The following is a 23,472-nucleotide window of genomic DNA, read 5'->3' on the forward strand; positions in this document are numbered from 1 at the left end:
GGACAAACTGTGACTAGCACAGAAGTCCAACAACTGAACACCACTCGGGTTCAGATCAGGGAGGCCGTGCTTCCTGATCACCCCTCTCCAGGTCTCACTGTCACCGCCCACGTGGGCGTTGAAATCCCCCTGGAGAACAATGAAGCCCCCAGTTTGAGCACTACAGATCATCTGCAAGTGATTTAGCACCAGGTTCTCCACAAACATGAGTTGCGTGGGAGGAGAGGGGCGGCCGCATATCCGGCCGCGCCCCAGTCCAGTCATGAGCGGCTCTGCTCACCGCCCCCCCCACCTCCAGGCGTTCAGTCATAATCCCACAGATGGTAGCTTCACACCATTGGCTCCTCAGCCAAGCACATACACCAAATGTCTGAATCTGCGGTTCACATCATCAGTAGCGTAAAACTAACCTGTCTCACGGCGGTCTACTACTACTTACACTGTAAGTGTTTTCGGGCTTCTCTTTCCAAGAAGGTCAGGTACTCTGCACTGCCACTCAGCCCATAGGCCGCGACAGCAGTGAGAGACCTGTCCCCGACCTGAAGGCGTAGGGACGCGACCCTCTTGTTCACCGGAGTGAACTCCAACACATGGGGACTGAGCTGGGGAGCAATAAGCAATGCTACCCCATCTCTCCGCCTCTCCCCGTGGGCAACACCAGAAAAGTGGAGCGTCCAGCCCCTCTCCAGGAGTTGGGTATCAGAGCCCAAGCTGTGCGTGGAGATGAGCCTCACTATCTCTAATCGGTATCTCTCAACTTCCCGCACAAGCTCAGACTCCTACCCCCCCAGCGAGGTGACATTCCACGTTCCAACAGCCAGGGGCTGTGAGCGTGGACTGGGCCGCCGGGCCACACGCCCTCGACTGCCACCCAATCCTCTCTGCGCCCGACCCCCATGGCCCCCTCTGCAGGTGGTGAACCCACAGGAGGGCGGGCCCACGTCGCTCTTTCGGGCTGAGCCCAGCCAGGCCCCGTGGGCTGAGACACAACCACCAGGCTCGAACCCGAACCCCAGGCCTGGCTCCAGCGTGCGGCTTGGCTCTGCCATACCGGGCAACATCTCAGTCCTGGGAGCTTCTTTAGAAACAGAAGAGCACCAAAAACAGAGTCCTTAATTGAAATTTAAGTCGAGTCCATCGTGGGCCTCTAATACATAGGCTTCTTGGTCCAGCACCGGTTGGCTGCAGGACCTGCGGTCAGTGGTGCAACAAGCATGACATCCCGAGATCAGTCCGGCTTCCACATAAATGTTGAGTTGTTTAATAAAATGTCCTGGTCCATCAGAAGTTTTGTTTCTTGCTGCCTGCAGTCAACTTTCCATCATTTTCTTTTTTGATGTTTTACTTCTGTTCTTCTGCTACTTCTTGGTGGTCGTGCTGATGATGTCAGTGAGTTTAGAATTCAGATAGATGATAAAATAGTCCAGAGGCCACGGCAGCTAACAAATGTGTAAATGTCAACCATCAGAAACGCTGCATCCGACAGCAGTACAGCGTGGACGCGGAGAGCCATTCCCGCCACCTGGAGACCACCCAGATGACCCCGTTAGGCCACGGAGGTCGCAACGATGCCTGGAAGCAGCTGCAGCCAAGCACCACCACCCTACGCATCAAAGACCTGGACTTCTCTGACCTGCTGGATGAAGAGGACATTGATGTCCTTGACATGGACACCTTAGACTCCTCCTCCTCCTCTTCCTCCTTCTCTGGTCTTCCTCCTCCTCCTCCACCTTTCCCTGGCCTTACTTCAGCACCACCTCCTCCTCCCCCCCCACCCCCAGGTTGTCCAGGTGGAGCAGCCCCTCCCCCTCCTCCTCCTCTTCCAGGTGCCCCTCCTCCCCCACCACCACCTCCTCCAGGTGCTCCTCCCCCACCGCCACCTCCTCCCCTGTTGTCCATGGCGGCACCGTCCCCACAGAAGAAGAAGACTGTGAAGTTGTTCTGGAAGGAGCTGAAACATGCTGACGGCCCGCAGAAATGTCACTTTGGCCGCGGGACAGTGTGGGTGTCACTGGACAAAGTGGAGGTGGACACAGCTCAGCTCGAGCACCTGTTCGAGTCCAAAGCAAAGGAGCTTCCTTTTGCCAAGGTAACCAGACCAGATTTAGCAAGGATGGGAAGTGGGCACGTGTAAAAGTAAAGTTTTCAAATTGCTGCATTTTCAGCAAAGGCCAGAAGTTGTTACTTGTTAGTATATTTGTCTTTTTAACTGGTTGATGTATTGGTGAGTCTTTCATGTCGAAGTGTAAGTACTACGTGATTTTGATAGTTTCAGTGTTGAGAGGTGAGAACGTTTATCCTCTTGTACGCTGATGACAGTGTAGTTTTTGTTGCGCCGCAAACTGCTCGTAGGTGCAGTACAATGATCTGTGTTCATTTGATCATTAAAAAGGAGACATTTTCTCTAGTACGAAGACGGGTTTGAAGTTTAATAATGTGTTGGACGCTGTGAAGAACTGTATGTCGTGAAGTAACATTTACTAATCACAAAGTTGGTAGCAGTGAGGTTGCTTTTAGTGTCGGGTTAACAGAGAAGATCTACTGGGTGGATTTGCAGCGTTTGTTCAACACAGTGTCCTGTTTAGATTTTTAACATACTTCAAAGTGAATTTAGCCAAACACAACACAGAATTCTTCAATTTACAGTGAAATTTGAAACCTCCTCATAACTTTGTTTTTTGCACACACACACACACACACACACACACACACACACACACACACACACACACACCTGATGGAGGACGTTATAGAGCACAACATTTATTGTTGTCAATTAATATTTCTACATGTTTCGCACCTGAAGAATATCTGAATTTTTTTTGGGGGGGGGGGGGGGGGGTCCTACTTGTTTTCTTGGATACCAGAGATCTATTTCAGAGGCATAATTCCAAAATCCAGGGTAACAGAAATGATGTTGGGATTAATCCAGTCTGTCACGTTGGCCGTGTCAGGCTGAGGTGCGACTGGGTCGAGCCAGGTGCATCAAAGTCAGGTAAAAATGCGTTGTGGTATTCTTCAACAGGCTACAAGGTCAAACACAGATTTATGGACACTGAAATGGAGAATCTGTACACAGGGTGTCTCCACAGTAACTTTTCTTCAGAGTTATGTCTAATTTAGCCAGGATAACCGGAAAATCTTCACAATAATCAGTTATCTGGTTTTGGTGAAGTAGCCCCCTGGTGATCGATGTTGACTTTGCTCATGATCCCAAATGGCCAGAATGTGTACTACTTGCATGTATTTTTTTACTTTAACGATAATGCTGTGAGACCTGGAATGACAGTTTCTGTGTACTTGCAGAAAGCACCAGAGATGAAAAAGACTGAGATTCTGGTTCTGGACCCAAAGAGAAGTAATGCCATCAACATCGGTATGACTGTGCTGCCTCCTGTCCACGTCATCAAAACCTCCATCCTTAACTTTGACGAGTTTGCCATCGGCAAGGAAGGAATCGAGGTAGGAGCCGTTTTGCGTGTTATGCCCTGTAGCAATGGCAGTAGTGCGGGACACGAGTACCGTCTTTCAGATTATATCGGGTCCCATCATCACCATCACAACAGGAAGGATGCTGTCAGATTCCCCACTGTCTTCTACATAAAAAGAATTTACAGCTCATTATGGAATTGATATGGATCCTACAGTAGCAACCAAAGCCTGCTACCATGGTGTAGCATGTAGTGTTAGCTAGCTGCCTTGTTGGGCAGTTTATAAATAAGAACCATTGTATTCAGATTCTGAAAATGACTTTGTACAAGCTGATGTAAAAACCTGTGACTCGGTTTTTGAGTAGAAAATCCTCACCATGATTCCCACTGAGGAGGAGAAGCAGATGATCCAGGAGGCCCAGCTGGCCAGTCCAGATGTTCCACTGGGAACAGCAGAGCAGTTCCTCCTCAGCCTGGCCTCCATCAGTGTCCTGACTGCCCGCCTGCAGCTTTGGGCCTTCAAACTCAACTATGAGACTCTGGAGAAGGTAGCATGAAGAACCTCTGCTGTCACGGTCCAGTATTTCTGCTCACCCCAAACCTGGATGGTACCTGAGATATGAATATAACAAACAAATCGCTGTATTCTGTTGTTGAACATGTCAAGATGTAAATACCAGAAAATGTTTTGTCGTTCTTCTGACCTCAAAATCAAATGTCTGCACCTTGGCATGTTAATACTTCTGGACGGGAACTCTAAAGACGACGTCTGTATTTTACAGACTATTGACACTGTCGCACATCCGGGCACTCCATCTGTGAGGTCTTAGCAATGCCGGCTGGCGTGACACTAATCGAGCTGGTGGATTGTTTAAGTAGTGGACAGGTTGATTAGATGATTCAAGTTTTTTACATTTTAGCCACTGTTTGTTTTTATTAAGAGCATGGGTGATGAGAGGCAGCGGGTCGGACCAGCACAGCCAGAAAGAAAATTAAAATCCATCACGATATTAAAAACAAAACATAGAATGTAAAGTTTGTGCAGTGTGGCTCCTCGGCACAGGCTGGTGTTTCATAAAACATAATGACGACACAGCGAGAGGATTCTCTCTAACTCTACATTTTTAAAATATAGTTGTTTCTGTTTTTAATTAGCATAAAATGGTGAGTAATAGCTACAAGAGGTAGGACTAAGTCATAATCAAATATTGCCAACAAACTACTACCAACAAAAAGGCCAATCACTGGCTCACAGCAAGCAGCCAAGATGTTCACTGTATGAGGTCACAATACGGAAAGCAAATAGTGACAAACACAAGTGTTTAAAGACGAACAAAGCTCTCTAACTACGCTGTCTGGGAGTCTCTTCCAGATACGGGCCACAGTGTGTAGATACTTGAGGATGATTCAGTGAGTAAAAGACTTGGAATAAATAGGCTGGAAAGTGATGCCTTTACCTTATCCTGGCCATCATCCTTACTGTGGTTCTGTTCGTCTCACAAAGTGCAAACGAGTGGAATGCCAAGGTTCATCTTTCAGTTTGAGAGCATAATTTAGTGATGTCACTCGTTCTATAAAACCCAGCATGTCCTTCTCATTTAAATCTTCTTGTTTTATGGCGATTGACATCCAGCTTAATGGTGCATTACCGCCATCATCTGCTCTGGAATGAGAGTTCCAGCAGAGTATACCATGTGGCCATAAATGATAATGCAGTATTTTTCATAGAAATTACTTAGAAGTACAAGTTGCAATACTGTCCATTTTTTAAAGTCACTTAAAGGCTGAAGATGGAATAATTTTCATCTTGTCATGCTGACAATGTTTTTTTTGTAATGAAGTCAAGGGAAATGTGGTTCAGATCTGGATCAGGATGTGGTTTGTTACAGTGAAGACAGTAATGACGTCTCTATGCTGTGCTAAACATGCAATAATTCCACCACTGTGTGGTCTTGACAGAGGTGGCCATTGTGATCCCCCCCCCCCACACATACGCAGTCCTGATTGGACAGCAACAGGCTGTTTACACTCTGAATGTGTCACCCCCCGTAGGAGATTGCAGAACCACTGTTTGACTTAAAACTGGGCATGGAGCAGCTGGCATCCAATCACACCTTCCGGAGAATCCTGGCGACGCTACTCGCCATCGGAAACTTTCTCAACAGCTCCAACGTGAGATCAACAAACAAGTCATTGTATTAGAGCAGACTGTGTGTGTGTGTGTGTGTGTGTGTGTGTGTGTGTGTGTGTGTGTGTGTGTGATTTCACGTCAGTTTATCTGCATCGACGTTACGACACACTCTCCTCTGCAGGCCAAAGGGTTCGAGCTGAGTTACCTGGAGAAGGTGGGTGAGGTGAAGGACACCGTTCATCGTCACTCGCTGCTTCATCACACCTGCAACCTGGTGCTGGAAAATTACCCAGAATCCGCTGATGTCTACTCTGAGATCCCAGCCATTACCCGCTCCTCCAAAGTAGTGCCCTCTACTGTGCAGTCTTTCAGAGTTCTGTTTGGTAATGGGGTACAAAAAAATCTTTATCCTTGTTTTTCTTACAGGTGGACTTTGAACTGCTTTCAGACAACCTGGTACAGCTGGAGAGACGCTGCAAAGCATCATGGGACAACCTGAAGCTGGTGGCCAAACATGAAACCAAAGTACAGCTGAGGAACAAAATGACAGAATTTTTGAAAGACTGTACGCAGAGGATTATTATCCTGAAGGTCGTCCACCGCCGTGTCATCAACAGGTTGAAACACACATGTTCTACACACTGTGATCACACCTGATCCGACACGCCACACCGCACACCCCTGCAGTTCAAACATCGCACACTCATCACTCATTTATCTTCTACCATGTTTCCGGGTTCGGGTCGCGGGGGCAACAGCTCCAGCAGGAGACCCCAGACTTCCCCTTTCCCGGGACACATTGACCACCTCTGACTGGGGATCCCGAGGTGTTCCCAGGCAGTGTGGAGATATAATCTCTCCACCTAGTCCTGGGTCTTCTCCAGGGTCTCCTCCCAGATGGACATGCCTGGAACACCTTTCTAGGGAGGCACCCAGGGGGCATCCTTACCAGATGCCTGAACCACCTCAGCTGGCTCCTTTCAACGTGAACGAGCAGCGACTCTACTCCGAGCTCCCCACGGATGATTGAACTTCTCACCCTATGTCTAAGGGAGACACCAGCCACCCTTCCGAGGAAGCCCATTTCGGCCACTTGTACCCACGATCTAGTTCTTCGGTCATGACCCAACCCTCATGACCATAGGTGAGAGTAGGAACGAAGATTGACCAGTAGATCGAGAGCTTCACCTTTTGGGTCAGCTCCCTTTTCATCACAACAGTATGGTAGAGTGAATGCAACACTGCCCCTGCTGCACTGATTCTCCGACCAATCTTGTACTCCATTGTCCCCTCACTCGTGAACAAGATGCTAAGGTACTTGAACTCCTACACTTGGGGCAAGACCACATTCCCTACCTGGAGTAGGCAATCCGTTGGTTTCCTGCTGAGAACCATGGCCTCAGATTTAGAGGTGCTGATCTTCATCCCAGCCGCTTCACACTCGGCTGTGAACCGATCCAGTGAGTGTCGGAGGTCACAGGCCAATGAAGTCAAAGGGACCACATCATCTACAAAAAGCAGTGCTGAGATCCTGAGAACACCAAACTGGAAACCCTCCTCCCCCCGACTACACCTCGATATCCTGTCCATGAATATCACAAACAGGATTGGTGACAAGGTGCAGCCCTGGCAGAAGCTAACCTCCACCAGAAACGAGTCTGACTTACTGCCGGGCACCCGAACACAGCTCTCACTTTGTGAGTACAGAGATTAGACGGCCCTGAGAAGGGACCCCCTGACTCCTGCAGCACCTCCCACAGTATCTCCTGGGGTACCCGATCATAAGCCTTCTCCAAGTCCACAAAACACATGTGAACTGGATGGGCATACTCCCAGACACCCTCCAGGATCCTTGTGAGAGTGAAGAGCTGGTCAGTTTTTCCACGACCAGGACAGAATCTGCATTGTTCCTCTTCAATCAGAGGTTCAATTATCGGCCAAACCCTCCTTTCCAGCACCCTGGAGTAGACTTTACCAGGGAGGCTGTGTAGTGTGATGCCCCTGTAGTTGGCACACACTCTCTGGTCCCCCTTTTTAAATATGGGGACCACCACCCCAGTTTGCCACTCCTTAGACACTGTCCCAGACCTCAATGCAAGGTTAAGAGACGTCTTATCCAAGACAGTCCCTCCAAATCAAAATCAAATCAATTTTATTTATATAGCGCCAAATCACAACAAACAGTTGCCCCAAGGCGCTTTATATTGTAAGGCAAAAGCCATACAATAATTACAGAAAAACCCCAACGGTCAAAACGACCCCCTATGAGCAAGCAATTGGAGACATTGGGAAGGAAAAACTCCCTTTTAACAGGAAGAAACCTCCAGCAGAACCAGGCTCAGGGAGGGGCAGTCTTCTGCTGGGACTGGTTGGGGCTGAGGGAGAGAACCAGGAAAAAGACATGCTGTGGAGGGGAGCAGAGGTCAATCACTAATGATTAGTGATTCATCTCCACACCCAGAACCTTCAGCATTTCTGGATGGATCTCATCATCCCCTGGGGCTTTGCCACTGCGGAGTTGTTTGACTACCTCAGTGACTTCCACCAGGGAAATTGATGATGATCCCCTTCAGCTTTTGACCTGGGCACTTGCAGGAGCAGCTGGTCAGCCGAGCTGAGAGACTGCCTGGGTCCATAAAGCTGAAGAAGCCCAGAGAGGTACAATGGAGCTAAACCATGGAGGGACTTAAAAACGAACATAAGAATTTTAAAATGAACCCTAAAATGAACCAGTGAAGTGTGGCCAGGACAGGACTCATATGCTCCCAACTCCAAGTTCCGGTCAGAAGCTGCGCCGCACACGGGAGAGAAGTGACTGATTTACTCCCACATAGATTGAAGGGGTCCCAAATCGACAGAGGAGGGCTCACAAAAACTACTAGGTCAAAAACCCGCCACCTCTGTTTTCTTTTCATTAAAACTTAGAAAATTCAAGGCAAGCCAGGCTTTAATATCCTCTAAACATGCCAGGAGCTGTTTCAATGACTGACCATTCCTCTGAGTCACAGGCAAATAAATCTGGCAGTCATCTGCATAGCAGTGTAATAAAATCCCATGTCTTCTAAAAATAGTCCTCAGAGGCATTAAATATAGAGAGAACAACAAAGGCCCCAAGATAGAGCCCAGTGGAACACCATATGACAAATGCACTACAGAAGATTTGAAGCCACCGATATTCACAGAAAGCGTCCTGTCTGTCAAATCAGACCGGAACCACTCAAGCACAGTTCCACCAATGCCCACCAAGTGATGTAGTTGAGATAATAAAATACTGTTGTCAACCGTATCAAAAGCAGCCGTTAAATCGAGCAAAACCAAGATAACAGTTCCCAGTGTCACATGCAAGAAAAATTAAAGACCTTAAGTAATGCAGACTCTGTGCTATGAAATGGGTTAAAACCTGACTGAAACTCTTCCAAAATCCCATTTTCATTAAAAAAAAAATTGCTTAATTGGCAATAAACAATTTTTTTCTAAAACCTTAAACAGAAAAGGCAGTTTAGAAATGGTATATAATTAGCTAAAACCATGCGATCATGACTGGGTTTCTTAAGCCACGGCTGGACTACAACATGTTTAAATTTTGTTGGAACCACCCTAGAAGACAAACTATGATTTCTAATCGCCAGCACCGACTGCCTGATACACAACAAGCTTTCTTTAAAAAATCATGGGGAGACGGGACCATAAAAAGAACCAGATTTGATGTGACCTACTACATCCTCTAAAAATGAAAAGGTCACTGGTTCAAACCAAGTAAAAGTGACAGGACAAGAAACCAAAGCAGACGGGTCAGAAACAGGAAGTAAGATAGAACCCAAAATATTATCAATTTTCTCCATTAAAAAACAAAGGGTAAACTTGTTGCACGTATCAGGGGAGGCATCCAAACATGCATTCTGTGCAGTATCTAGTACAGAATCAATGATCTTAAACATGTGGGTTGTAACCATGAGAGGAAATAATATTCACAAGATGTTCCCTTCTTGCCTCCTTCACTGTGGTCTGATAACGGCACCAACAGTTTTTCAAGGTTTGAAAAGAACCCTGTAGTCTGTCCTTTCCATATCACGCCTTCTGTCATTTAACCACGGCTCCGAATTAGCCATGGTTTGCCGAGTCTTGAATGGAGCCACCAAATCCAAAATGGTAACAAATACAACCAAGAAACAAACTCTTCTTTGTCGCAGGCAGAGGTTTCAAAAGAAGTGCATGAGTGCTGAAAGGCAGCAGAGAAGTGAGCAGCAGTAAAGGAGTTCATAACCCGACAACACCGAGCACGGGCACAGGGCTGCACCAGATCAATAGAACATAAAACAGGAACGTGATCCGAGAAACCAAAATCACAAACTTCCAGGGCAGTTACGGACAGACTGCAGGAAAGGACCAGATCCACCATCGTGTGGAACCAATTACAGACTGAACCAAATGAAAAGAATCAACAAGACTTAAAAAGTCTCGTACCTAATGATTTTGTCAGATATTTTTTCAGAAGCTTATAAATGTCTACCCACTAAAACGGTGTCTAAGCCTTATAGAGGGTAGAGAAGCTTGAATCTTCGACTGGACTGGGTTGCTTGACGTGAGGACTTTTCGCTTCAAATCGCAGAAGCTTCCTCAGCTAAAATTCTTGCTCTGGTGGTCTGACTTCTGTCTTGACTCTTGTAGAGAAGAATAATCAAGAAGTCACAAAAGCTGGAGTTTTAAACCTAACCAGACCCCTCCTACCGAGAGGCAGACTCCTATAGGCTAGTGACTAAACAATAGCTCTAATTAGCACCTATTGTGCTCTAGTTAGCACCCTCCTAATGACAGGGTAGCTGTCCTCTCCTGATGGCTCCCTTGATGACCCTGCTGATGACATGAATGACTCATTACCATGAACAAAAGACTGAAACTGCTTTGACCTGAGTACCCCATTGTAAACAGGGGATAAAGTGTGTCTCAGACCCCCTCCCCGGTTAAGGCTGGGTTTCAACTGTTTCACATAGAATGCCTCCTTGACCCCTCTCTCAAATAATTTCTTCTCTCTGGCTAATATTTTAACTTTCTTGTCCTCAAACGTGTGGTTAGTGTCTTTAAGGTGGAGATGAACTGCAGACTGAGGTCCATTGGCGCCCTCTCTGCGGTGCTGGTATAGCCTTTTGTGTAAAGGTTGCTTAGTCTCACCTATGTAGTGTTCGTTAGCTTTCCTGACATCTCAATCAATCAATCAATCAATTTTTTTATATAGCGCCAAATCACAACAAACAGTTGCCCCAAGGCGCTTTATATTGTAAGGCAAGGCCATACTATAATTATGTAAAACCCCAACGGTCAAAACGACCCCCTGTGAGCAAGCACTTGACATGCTGTGGAGGGGAGCAGAGATCGATCACTAATGATTAAATGCAGAGTGGTGCATACAGAGCAAAAAGAGAAAGAAACAGTGCATCATGGGAACCCCCCAGCAGTCTACGTCTATAGCAGCATAACTAAGGGATGGTTCAGGGTCACCTGATCCAGCCCTAACTATAAGCTTTAGCAAAAAGGAAAGTTTTAAGCCTAATCTTAAAAGTAGAGAGGGTGTCTGTCTCCCTGATCTGAATTGGGAGCTGGTTCCACAGGAGAGGAGCCTGAAAGCTGAAGGCTCTGCCTCCCATTCTACTCTTACAAACCCTAGGAACTACAAGTAAGCCTGCAGTCTGAGAGCGAAGCGCTCTATTGGGGTGATATGGTACTACGAGGTCCCTAAGATAAGATGGGACCTGATTATTCAAAACCTTATAAGTAAGAAGAAGAATTTTAAATTCTATTCTAGAATTAACAGGAAGCCAATGAAGAGAGGCCATTATGGGTGAGATATGCTCTCTCCTTCTAGTCCCCGTCAGTACTCTAGCAGCAGCATTTTGAATTAACTGAAGGCTTTTTAGGGAACTTTTAGGACAACCTGATAATAATGAATTACAATAGTCCAGCCTAGAGGAAATAAATGCATGAATTAGTTTTTCAGCATCACTCTGAGACAAGACCTTTCTGATTTTAGAGATATTGCGTAAATGCAAAAAAGCAGTCCTACATATTTGTTTAATATGCGCTTTGAATGACATATCCTGATCAAAAATGACTCCAAGATTTCTCACAGTATTACTAGAGGTCAGGGTAATGCCATCCAGAGTAAGGATCTGGTTAGACACCATGTTTCTAAGATTTGTGGGGCCAAGTACAATAACTTCAGTTTTATCTGAGTTTAAAAGCAGGAAATTAGAGGTCATCCATGTCTTTATGTCTGTAAGACAATCCTGCAGTTTAGCTAATTGGTGTGTGTCCTCTGGCTTCATGGATAGATAAAGCTGGGTATCATCTGCGTAACAATGAAAATTTAAGCAATACCGTCTAATAATACTGCCTAAGGGAAGCATGTATAAAGTGAATAAAATTGGTCCTAGCACAGAACCTTGTGGAACTCCATAATTAACCTTAGTCTGTGAAGAAGATTCCCCATTTACATGAACAGATTGTAATCTATTAGATAAATATGATTCAAACCACCGCAGCGCAGTGCCTTTAATACCTATGGCATGCTCTAATCTCTGTAATAAAATTTTATGGTCAACAGTATCAAAAGCAGCACTGAGGTCTAACAGAACAAGCACAGAAATGAGTCCACTGTCTGAGGCCATAAGAAGATCATTTGTAACCTTCACTAATGCTGTTTCTGTACTATGATGAATTCTAAAACCTGACTGAAACTCATAGCCATAGGTACATAGCCAACTAATAAAGATAGATTGATCATATTTAAGATCGAAGCATTAATTAATGGTAGGGCTTCCTTGAGCAGCCTGGTAGGAATGGGGTCTAATAGACATGTTGATGGTTTGGATGAAGTAACTAATGAAAATAACTCAGACAGAACAATCGGAGAGAAAGAGTCTAACCAAATACTGGCATCACTGAAAGCAGCCAAAGATAACGATATGTCTTTGGGATGGTTATGAGTAATTTTTTCTCTAATAGTTAAAATTTTATTAGCAAAGAAAGTCATGAAGTCATTACTAGTTAAAGTTAAAGGAATACTCAGCTCAATAGAGCTCTGACTCTTTGTCAGCCTGGCTACAGTGCTGAAAAGAAACCTGGGGTTGTTCTTATTTTCTTCAATTAGTGATGAGTAGTAAGATGTCCTAGCTTTACGGAGGGCTTTTTTATAGAGCAACAGACTCTTTTTCCAGGCTAAGTGAAGATCTTCTAAATTAGTGAGATGCCATTTCCTCTCCAACTTACGGGTTATCTGCTTTAAGCTGCGAGTTTGTAATTTATACCATGGAGTCAGGCACTTGTGATTTAAGGCTCTCTTTTTCAGAGGAGCTACAGCATCCAAAGTTGTCTTCAATGAGGATGTAAAACTATTGACGAGATACTCTATCTCCCTTACAGAGTTTAGGTAGCTACTCTGCACTGTGTTGGTATATGGCATTAGAGAACATAAAGAAGGAATCATATCCTTAAACCTAGTTACAGCGCTTTCTGAAAGACGTCTACTGTAATGAAACTTATTCCCCACTGCTGGGTAGTCCATCAGAGTAAATGTAAATGTTATTAAGAAATGATCAGACAGAAGGGGGTTTTCAGGGAATACTGTTAAGTCTTCAATTTCCATACCATAAGTCAGAACAAGAGCTAAGATATGATTAAAGTGGTGGGTGGACTCACATTTTGAGCAAAGCCAGTTGAGTCTAATAATAGATTAAATGCAGTGTTGAGGCTGTCATTCTCAGCATCTGTGTGGATGTTAAAATCGCCCACTATAATTATCTTATCTGAGCTAAGCACTAAGTCCGACAAAAGGTCTGAAAATTCACAGAGAAACTCACAGTAACGACCAGGTGGACGATAGATAACAACAAATAAAACTGGTTTTTGGGACTTCCAATTTGGATGGACAAGACTAAGAGACAAGCTTTCAAATGAATTAAAGCTCTGTCTGGGTTTTTGATTAATTCATAAGCTGGAATGGAAGATTGCTGCTAATCCTCCGCCTCGGCCCGTGCTACGAGCATTCTGACAGGTAGTGTGACTCGGGGGTGTTGACTCATTTAAACTAACATATTCATCCTGCTGTAACCAGGTTTCTGTAAGGCAGAATAAATCAATATGTTGATCAATTATTATATCATTTACTAACAGGGACTTAGAAGAGAGAGATCTAATGTTTAATAGACCACATTTAACTGTTTTAGTCTGTGGTGCAGTTGAAGGTGCTATATTATTTTTTCTTTTTTAATTTTTATGCTTAAATAGATTTTTACTGGTTATTGGTGGTCTGGGAGCAGGCACCGTCTCTACGGGGATGGGGTAATGAGGGGATGGCAGGGGGAGAGAAGCTGCAGAGAGGTGTGTAAGACTACAACTCTGCTTCCTGGTCCCAACCCTGGATAGTCACGGTTTGGAGGATTTAAGAAAATTGGCCAGATTTCTAGAAATGAGAGCTGCTCCATCCAAAGTGGGATGGATGCCATCTCTCCTAACAAGACCAGGTTTTCCCCAGAAGCTTTGCCAATTATCTATGAAGCCCACCTCATTTTTTGGACACCACTCAGACAGCCAGCAATTCAAGGAGAACATGCGGCTAAACATGTCACTCCCGGTCCGATTGGGGAGGGGCCCAGAGAAAACTACAGAGTCCGACATTGTTTTTGCAAAGTTACACACCGATTCAATGTTAATTTTAGTGACCTCCGATTGGCGTAACCGGGTGTCATTACTGCTGACGTGAATTACAATCTTACCAAATTTACGCTTAGCCTTAGCCAGCAGTTTCAAATTTCCTTCAGTGTCGCCTGCTCTGGCCCCCGGAAGACAATTGACTATGGTTGCTGGTGTCGCTAACTTCACATTTCTCAAAACAGAGTCGCCAATAACCAGAGTTTGATCCTCGGTGGGTGTGTCGCCGAGTGGGGAAAAAACGGTTAGAAATGTGAACGGGTTGGCGGTGTACATGGGGCTTCTGTTTAGGGCTACGCTTCCTCCTCACAGTCACCCAGTCGGCCTGCTTTCCCGACTGCTCGGGATCTGCTGGAAGGGAAATAACGGCGGCTAAGCTACCTTGGTCCGCACCGACTACAGGGGCCTGGCTAGCTGTAGAATTTTCCACGGTGCGGAGCCGCGTCTCCAATTTGCCCAGCCTGGCCTCCAAAGCTACGAATAAGCTACACTTATTACAAGTACCATTACTGCTAAAGGAGGCCGAGGAATAACTAAACATTTCACACCCAGAGCAGAAAAGTGCGGGAGAGACAGGAGAAGCCGCCATGCTAAACCGACTAAGAGCTAGTAGCTGCGCTAAGCTAGCAGATTCCTAAAAACACACAAAGTGAATAATGTGTAAATAATTTAGAGGTGATTCAGCAGAAGGAGTGCTTTAGTTAAGGCACGTGAAGATTACACTGTGAAACAAATCGTTATCTAGATCAGTCTAACTGCGCAGATTAAACAGCTAACAGATACAGCAAAACACCGCTGTGCTCCGGAACAGGAAGTGATACAATATCGCAGTGAGAGCCAACCACCAGTAGAGGCAAGCAAGAGCCGAAATGAATGACAATCGTTTGTCGTTGTTGTTGTTGGTTTTTGGTTTTCTTTGTTTTTTGTTGTTTGATTCCTTTGAATTGTTGATTAAAATGAAAAGCAGAAATAAACAGTTAAAAAAAAAAAGTCTCGTATCTGCAGGCAATCAGGGCAACACACATGAACATTAAAATCTCCCATAATTAAAGCACCGTCATAATTAGGCATGATCTCAGCTAAAAAGACAGAAAAGTCATGAATAAAATTCTTATTATACTTGGGAGGGTGACAGACAAGAGCACAGAGAACGGGATCAGTCTGACCCATCTCAGACGAAATACATTCAAAGTGGGAAAGGAAGACTGTGACAAACACTGCTTGCATTTAAAATCCTTTTTAAACACAGTCGCTGTGCCTCCACCTCCCCCAGGAATCCAGAGAAACTGAAAATTACAACAATCCACTGGTAAAAGTTCAACAAGAGCACCGGAATCCCCAGCACTTAGCCACATCTCGGTTACACATAAAAAATCCAGATCATGGGAACTAAAACTGTTTTCCCCTCCTGAGGTGATTCACGGTCCACCAGAAGCACCTTGGTGCTGACTGAAGGTCCTTCTCCATGGTTGATCTGAACTCCCCACAACAGAGGCTGCTGCCCTTCAAGCCTGTTGGTGCCTTGCAACTGCCTCAAGAGTCCTTCTGTCTTTAAGGACTCCTTCAGTCAGATGGCTTCCCTGACCTCCAGTGTCCATCACGGTGTTCGAGGGTTGCTGCCCCTTGAGCCATCTAAGACCTTCAGGCCACAGCTCCCCGCTGCAGCTTCAGCAATGGAAGCTTTGTACATTGCCCATTCCAGTTCAATGCCCCCAACCTCCACAGGGATGCTACAGAAGCTCTGCCGGAGGTGTGAGTTCAAGATCTGTCAGACAGTGGGCTCCTCCAGATGTTCCCAGTTCACCCGCACTGTCCGTTTGGGCTTACCAGGTCTGTCCAAAGTCCTCCCCCACCCTCTGATCCAACTCACCACCAGATGGTGATCAGTTGACACCTCTGCCCCTCTGTTCACCTGAGTGTCCAGAACATGTGGCCTCAAATCAGATGATACAATCACAAAATCAATCATTGATCTTTGGCCTACGGTGCTCTGGTGTCATGTACACTTATGAACATCCTTATGTTTGAACATGGTGTTCATTATGGACAGTCCGTGACTAGCACAGAAGTCCAATAACAAATGACCACTCGGGTTTAGATCAGGGAGGCCGTTCCTCCCAATCATACCTCTCCAGGTGTCTCTGTCATTGCCCACATGTGTGTTGAAGTCCCCCAGCAGAACAATGGAGTCCCCCACTGGAGCCCCATACAGGACTCCATTCAGGGACTCCAAGTAAGACAAATGCTCCAAACTCATGTTCGGTGCATACCCACAAACAACAGTCAGTCAGAGCCCTCCATCCAGGCCTGGCTGCAGACGGGGCCCCGGGTCACATTTCCTCCACCTTGTTCTGTCATGGTGTCTTGTGAACCATTCTTAGTCTGGCCTCTCACCTGAGACCAGTTTGCCGTTGGAGACCCTACCAGGAGCACAAAGGCTCCAGACAGCATGGCTCTCAGGTTCATCGCGGCACACAAACCTCTCCACCATGATAAGGCGATGGTTCCTGGAGAGGGACACGTGCCGTCCACATCCTATGAATGCATTAGCCACAAACAGTACACACACACACACACACCTAGAGTATATGTAAATTTTCATCCTCCTCCTCCTCAGGTTCCATTCCTTCCTGCTCTTCCTGGGTCATCCATCGTCTTCTGTCCGCGACGTCAAAGTCACCGCGTTCTGTCGCATCATCAGCGAGTTTTCCCTGGAGTATCGCACCATCAGAGAGCGAGTTCTCACCCTGAAACGAAAACGAGCTGCACACCGGGAGCGAACTAAGACTCGTGGGAAGATGATCACTGAGGTGACGCTCTGGAGTCATGAACACAGAGACTACAGACTTCAACAGTCGCATCATATTTGACTTTGTTTCCACAGACGGAGAAGTTTTCTGCGGCAGTGAGTCATGATAGCGCCATCCCTGTGTCCATGGCAGCAGAGGCGGAGTCTGGACAGGAGGAGGAGCACGAGAGCATGAAGACCATGCTGACCAGCAGCTCCAGTTTGGCCGTTGAAAACAGGGGACTGAGGCGCTCCAGAGCCATCCGCAGTAAGACAGAGCCATAGTTCCTGACCAAGGACGTGTGCATTACACCTTTCTACATATTCGTTGCCGTGGTAATGTGTTGGTTGCTGGTAGTTGCTCATTCGCTCGGCCTGTTGCAACCGTTTTTCTCAAATATTACTAATACTGAGGTGCTACCTAGATTCACAGAATTTAACAGTATCTCACAAGGTGTGCTGACGAAACTCGTGATGTCTACTAGAAGCACAACTTGTTTATTTGATCCTATACCAACAAAATTGTTTAAGGATCTTTGGCCCATTCTTGGGCCGACTGTGCTGGAAATTGTTAACCTTTCTTTAAACTCTGGATCTGTTCCAAATTGTTTTAAATCTGCAGTGGTTAAACCACTACTCAAGAAATCTAATCTTGATCCTGGTGAATTGAAAAATTATAGGCAGTTATCAAATCTATCATTCTGCTCTAAAATTCTGGAAAAGGTGGTTTCACGGCAGCTTGTGGACTATCTTACTGAGAGTGACTTTTTTGAGCCACTGCAGTCTGCTTTTAGAAGACATCACTCCACAGAAACAGCACTTACTAAAGTAGTTAATGATCTTCTGCGAGCAATGGACTCGGATACTACTACAGCATTGGTGTTGTTGGATCTCAGTGCTGCGTTTGACACAGATGATCATCATATTCTACTTGATAGGCTAGAAAACTTTCAGGATTACTGGAACTGCTCTTGTGTGGCTGACGTCTTATCTGTCTGGTCATTCCCATTGTGTTTTGTGCAAGACACTACCTCTGACTTTAAGGGCATGAAGTTCGGGGTTCCGCAGGGATCCGTTCTGGCTCCCCTCCTTTTTTCCCTGTATATGGCACCCCTTGGGAACATTTTGCGGCGTTTCGGGGTTGCTTTTCATTGTTATGCTGATGATACTCAGTTGTATATGCCGATAGCTGCTGGAAATCCTGTCCACATAAAATCTTTACAGGACTGTCTTGCAGCAGTGAGAAGTTGGATGTCTAGCAACTTTCTACTTTTGAACTCTGATACGACTGAAATGATGGTTCTTGGCCCAGCAAGACATCAGCACCAATTTGATAAGCTGGCGCTTGGCCTAGGTTCATGTGTTATACATCATACTGACAAAGTGAGGAACCTTGGGGTAATCTTTGATCCTACGTTGTCCTTTGACCTCCACATTAGGGACATTACGAGGACTGCTTTCTTTCATCTGAGAAATATAGCAAAGATTCGCCCCATCCTGTCTATGGCTGATGCTGAGACTCTGATTCACGCATTTGTCTCTTCTAGATTGGATTATTGTAATGCTTTATTCTCTGGCCTGCCGCAGTCTAGCATTCGAGGACTTCAGTTGGTGCAGAATGCTGCTGCCAGAATTTTGACACAAAGTAGAAGGTTTGACCACATTACTCCCATTCTGGCATCCCTTCATTGGCTACCAGTTTCTGCCAGATTGGATTTTAAAGTTTTATTGTTGGTTTATAAAATTGTTCATGGACTGGCGCCTTCCTACTTGGCGGACTTGGTTAAGCCCTACGTACCTGTGAGGCCTTTGTGTTCGCAGGGCGCAGGGCTTCTGTGTGTTCCGAGGATGAACAAAAAGTCTGTGGGGTATAGAGCCTTCTCCTACCGTGGTCCGGCTCTTTGGAATGATCTACCTGCTATTATTCGGCAGTCTGACACGGTGGAGATTTTTAAATCAAGACTGAAGACCCACTTTTTTAGACTGTCTTATCATTAATTTTTTAATCTGTTTGTGTTTGCTTTGTAATTTCTTTTTATTCTACTGTGTTTTATCTTTTAACTGTGCTTTTCTTGCTTTTAATTTTGATTTTAGATTAATTTGTGTTGTTGTGAATTATGTGAAGCGCCTTGGGGCGACTTTGTCGTGATTTGGCACTATATAAATTAAATTAATTAATTATTAGAATTAATAGTTTGTAAAAATGGATAATGTTCATTTGACGTCCTTGTTGGCAGGATGACTCGCCGAATCCAGAAGAACACTGGACCGGATTATCCAGTTTTAGCTTTGCTGAGTTTGAGGTTCTGTTAAAATGTTTCTGTGTAGGCTCTCAGTTGTCCAGGTGGTTTCCACAGTAGAGAAGCTTGAATCTTCGACTGGACTGGGTTGCTTGACGCGAGGATGATTCCCTTCAAATCGCAGAAGCTTCCTCAGCTAGAATTCTTGCTCTGGTGGTCTGACTTTTGTCTTGACTCTTGTCGAGAAGAATGAACCGAAGTCACAAAAGTTGGATTTTTAAACGTAACCAGACCCCTCCTACTGTGAGGCCGACTGCTAAGGCTAGTGACTAAACAATAACTCTAATTAGTTGTAAAACAGCTAACTGATCATCTGCAGAGGAATGGTCTATTTGAAGAGTTTCAGTCAGGTTTTAGAATTCATCATAGTATAGAAACAGCATTAGTGAAGGTTACAAATGATCTTCTTATGGCCTCAGACAGTGGACTCATCTCTGTGCTTGTTCTGTTAGACCTCAGTGCTGCTTTTGATACTGTTGACCATAAAATTTTATTACAGAGATTAGAGCATGCCATAGGTATTAAAGGCACTGCACTGCGGTGGTTTGAATCATATTTATCTAATAGATTACAATTTGTTCATGTAAATGGGGAATCTTCTTCACAGACTAAGGTTAATTATGGAGTTCCACAAGGTTCTGTGCTAGGACCAATTTTATTCACTTTATACATGCTTCCCTTAGGCAGTATTATTAGACGGCATTGCTTAAATTTTCATTGTTACGCAGATGATACCCAGCTTTATCTATCCATGAAGCCAGAGGGGACACACCAATTAGCTAAACTGCAGGATTGTCTTACAGACATAAAGACATGGATGACCTCTAATTTCCTGCTTTTAAACTCAGATAAAACTGAAGTTATTGTACTTGGCCCCACAAATCTTAGAAACATGGTGTCTAACCAGATCCTTACTCTGGATGGCATTACCCTGACCTCTAGTAATACTGTGAGAAATCTTGGAGTCATTTTTGATCAGGATATGTCATTCAAAGCGCATATTAAACAAATATGTAGGACTGCTTTTTTGCATTTACGCAATATCTCTAAAATTAGAAAGGTCTTGTCTCAGAGTGATGCTGAAAAACTAATTCATGCATTTATTTCCTCTAGGCTGGACTATTGTAATTCATTATTATCAGGTTGTCCTAAAAGTTCCCAGAAAAGCCTTCAGTTAATTCAAAATGCTGCAGCTAGAGTACTGACGGGGACTAGAAGGAGAGAGCATATCTCACCCATATTGGCCTCTCTTCATTGGCTTCCTGTTAATTCTAGAATAGAATTTAAAATTCTTCTTCTTACTTATAAGGTTTTGAATAATCAGGTCCCATCTTATCTTAGGGACCTCGTAGTACCATATCACCCCAATAGAGCGCTTCGCTCTCAGACTGCAGGCTTACTTGTAGTTCCTAGGGTTTGTAAGAGTAGAATGGGAGGCAGAGCCTTCAGCTTTCAGGCTCGTCTCCTGTGGAACCAGCTCCCAATTCGGATCAGGGAGACAGACACCCTCTCTACTTTTAAGATTAGGCTTAAAACTTTCCTTTTTGCTAAAGCTTATAGTTAGGGCTGGATCAGGTGACCCTGAACCATCCCTTAGTTATGCTGCTATAGACTTAGACTGCTGGGGGGTTCCCATGATGCAATGAGTGTTTCTTTCTTTCTTTCTCTTTTTGCTCTGTATGCACCACTCTGCATTTAATCATTAGTGATTGATCTCTGCTCTCTTCCACAGCATGTCTTTTTCCTGATTCTCTCCCCTCAGCCCCAACCAGTCCCAGCAGAAGACTGCCCCTCCCTGAGCCTGGTTCTGCTGGAGGTTTCTTCCTGTTAAAAGGGAGTTTTTCCTTCACACTGTCGCCAAGTGCTTGCTCACAGGGGGTCGTTTTTACGTAATTATTGTATGGCCTTGCCTTACAATATAAAGCGCCTTGGGGCAACTGTTTGTTGTGATTTGGTGCTATATAAATAAAATTGATTGATTGATTGATAATTAGAACCTATTGTGCTCTAGTTAGCACCCTCCTAATGACAGGGCAGCTGTGGCTCCCTTGACGACTCTGCTGATGACGTGAATGACTCATTACCATGAACAAAAGACTGAAACTGCTTTGACCTGAGTACCCCATTGTAAACAGGGGACAAAGCATGTCTCAGACCCCCTTCCCGGTTAAGGCTGGGTTTCAAACGTTTCACAAAGAATTCCTCCTTGACCCCTCTCTCCAACCATTTCTTCTCTCTGGCTAATATTTTAACTTCCTTGTCCTCAAACGTGTGGTTAGTGTCTTTAAGGTGGAGATGAACTGCAGACTGAGGTCCACTGGCGCCCTCTCTGCGGTGCTGGTATAGCCTTTTGTGTAAAGGTTGCTTAGTCTCACCTATGTAATGTTCGTTACAGTTTTCCTGACATCTGATAGAATACACTACATTGCTCTGTTTGTAACTAGGGATCTGTCCTTAGGGTGAACTAATTTCTGTCTCAAGGTGTTAACTGGTTTAAAGTAAACTGGGATGGTCCCTGGAGAAGAGGAGTGTCTCTCCCTTATTTAGCAGGAGTAGGGGAAAAACTACAGAGGATCTTCAGACAGCACAAAATCCCAGTTTACTTTACTTTTACACCTTGGTAATGAGTCATTCACATCATCAGGAGAGTCGTCAAGGGAGCCACAGCTGCCCTGTCATTAGGAGGGTGCTAACTAGAGCACAATAGGTGCTAATTAGAGCTATTGTTTAGTCACTAGCCTTAGCAGTCGGCCTCTCGGTAGGAGGGGTCTGGTTAGGTTTAAAACTCCAGCTTTTGTGACTTCGGTTCATTCTTCTCGACAAGAGTCAAGACAGAAGTCAGACCACCAGAGCAAGAATTTTAGCTGAGGAAGCTTCTGCGATTTGAAGCGAAACGTCCTCACGTCAAGCAACCCAGTCCAGTCGAAGATTCAAGCTTCTCTACTATGGTTCTGTTAAAATAAAAGTTTCTGAATGGTCGAGGCTCCTCTTATCTGGTAGATCTTTTCAAACCTTGTGGACGTTCCTGTTCTCTGAATGCAGGATTTACTGTATGTTATGAAAAAGAAGTCAGCAGGCCACCAGAATTTTTCAGGCATAATCCGCCCGCTGAGATGAGACAGCCTGGTTCTTCTGAGTCCTTCAGTTCTGGACTGATGTCTGGTCGCTCTAATGCAATAGTTTTAATGGGGACTCAGTAATTATTTAGATTTACTTTTTTCCCCTTTTTAAATTTTTTTATATCTTTTTTGTTTGAGGGTTTTTTTTTTGTTGTTATTAGTCAGTGTGACCAGAATCTGAACCGGGAACGTCTGTCTCAGTATGGTTCTGGTTCTGTTTGTCAGGTCTCGGCAGGGTGAGTCCGTCAAAGGCGTTGACAGCCAAAGAAGATGAGATCAACAATCAAGATGACGCCACAGAAGAGATCATGGACCGGCTGGTGATGTCCGTTACCCACAATCCCTCAGACAGAGCGTCCAGCCCAAAGACGCGTAAAAGGTCCCGCGTGAACAGGAAGTCCTGTGAGTACTCAGGCCCATGGGATTCATATATATATATATATATATATGTATATATATATATATATGTATATATATATATATATATATGTATATATGTGTGTGTGTATACGAGGGCTGTCAATAAAGTAACGGTCCTTTTTATTTTTTTTCAAAAACTATATGGATTTCATTCATGTTTTTACGTCAGACATGCTTGAACCCTCGTGCGCATGCGTGAGTTTTTCCACGCCTGTCGGTGACGTCATTCGCCTGTGAGCACTCCTTGTGGGAGGAGTCGTCCAGCCCCTCGTCGGAATTCCTTTGTCTGAGAAGTTGCTGAGAGACTGGCGCTTTGTTTGATCAAAATTTTTTCTAAACCTGTGAGACACATCGAAGTGGACACGGTTCGAAAAATTAAGCTGGTTTTCAGTGAAAATTTTAACGGCTGATGAGAGATTTTGAGGTGATTCTGTCGCTTTAAGGACTTCCCACGGTGCGAGACGTCGCTCAGCGCTCTCAGCCGCCGTCGTCAGCCTGTTCAAGCTGAAAACCTCCACATTTCAGGTTCTATTGATCCAGGACGTCGTGAGAGAACAGAGAAGTTTTCAGAAGAATATAT

At 45.0% G+C, this 23,472-nt stretch overlaps 1 protein-coding gene across 1 annotated transcript in view; it reads left to right on the forward strand.

Annotated features, from left to right (window-relative positions):
- fhod1 (formin homology 2 domain containing 1) overlaps window positions 1–23,472 on the forward strand; it is a 91,274-nt gene that overhangs the window by 62,330 nt on the left and 5,472 nt on the right. The window contains 9 exon segments of the mRNA XM_034182963.1: window positions 1,469–2,089; window positions 3,307–3,462; window positions 3,797–3,979; window positions 5,484–5,603; window positions 5,744–5,905; window positions 5,989–6,179; window positions 16,883–17,075; window positions 17,150–17,321; window positions 22,698–22,874. Coding sequence (XP_034038854.1) covers window positions 1,469–2,089; window positions 3,307–3,462; window positions 3,797–3,979; window positions 5,484–5,603; window positions 5,744–5,905; window positions 5,989–6,179; window positions 16,883–17,075; window positions 17,150–17,321; window positions 22,698–22,874 — 1,975 coding nt within the window.

This window comes from Thalassophryne amazonica, chromosome 2, assembly GCF_902500255.1.
Source record: "Thalassophryne amazonica chromosome 2, fThaAma1.1, whole genome shotgun sequence".
Taxonomy (NCBI): Eukaryota; Metazoa; Chordata; class Actinopteri; order Batrachoidiformes; family Batrachoididae; genus Thalassophryne; species Thalassophryne amazonica.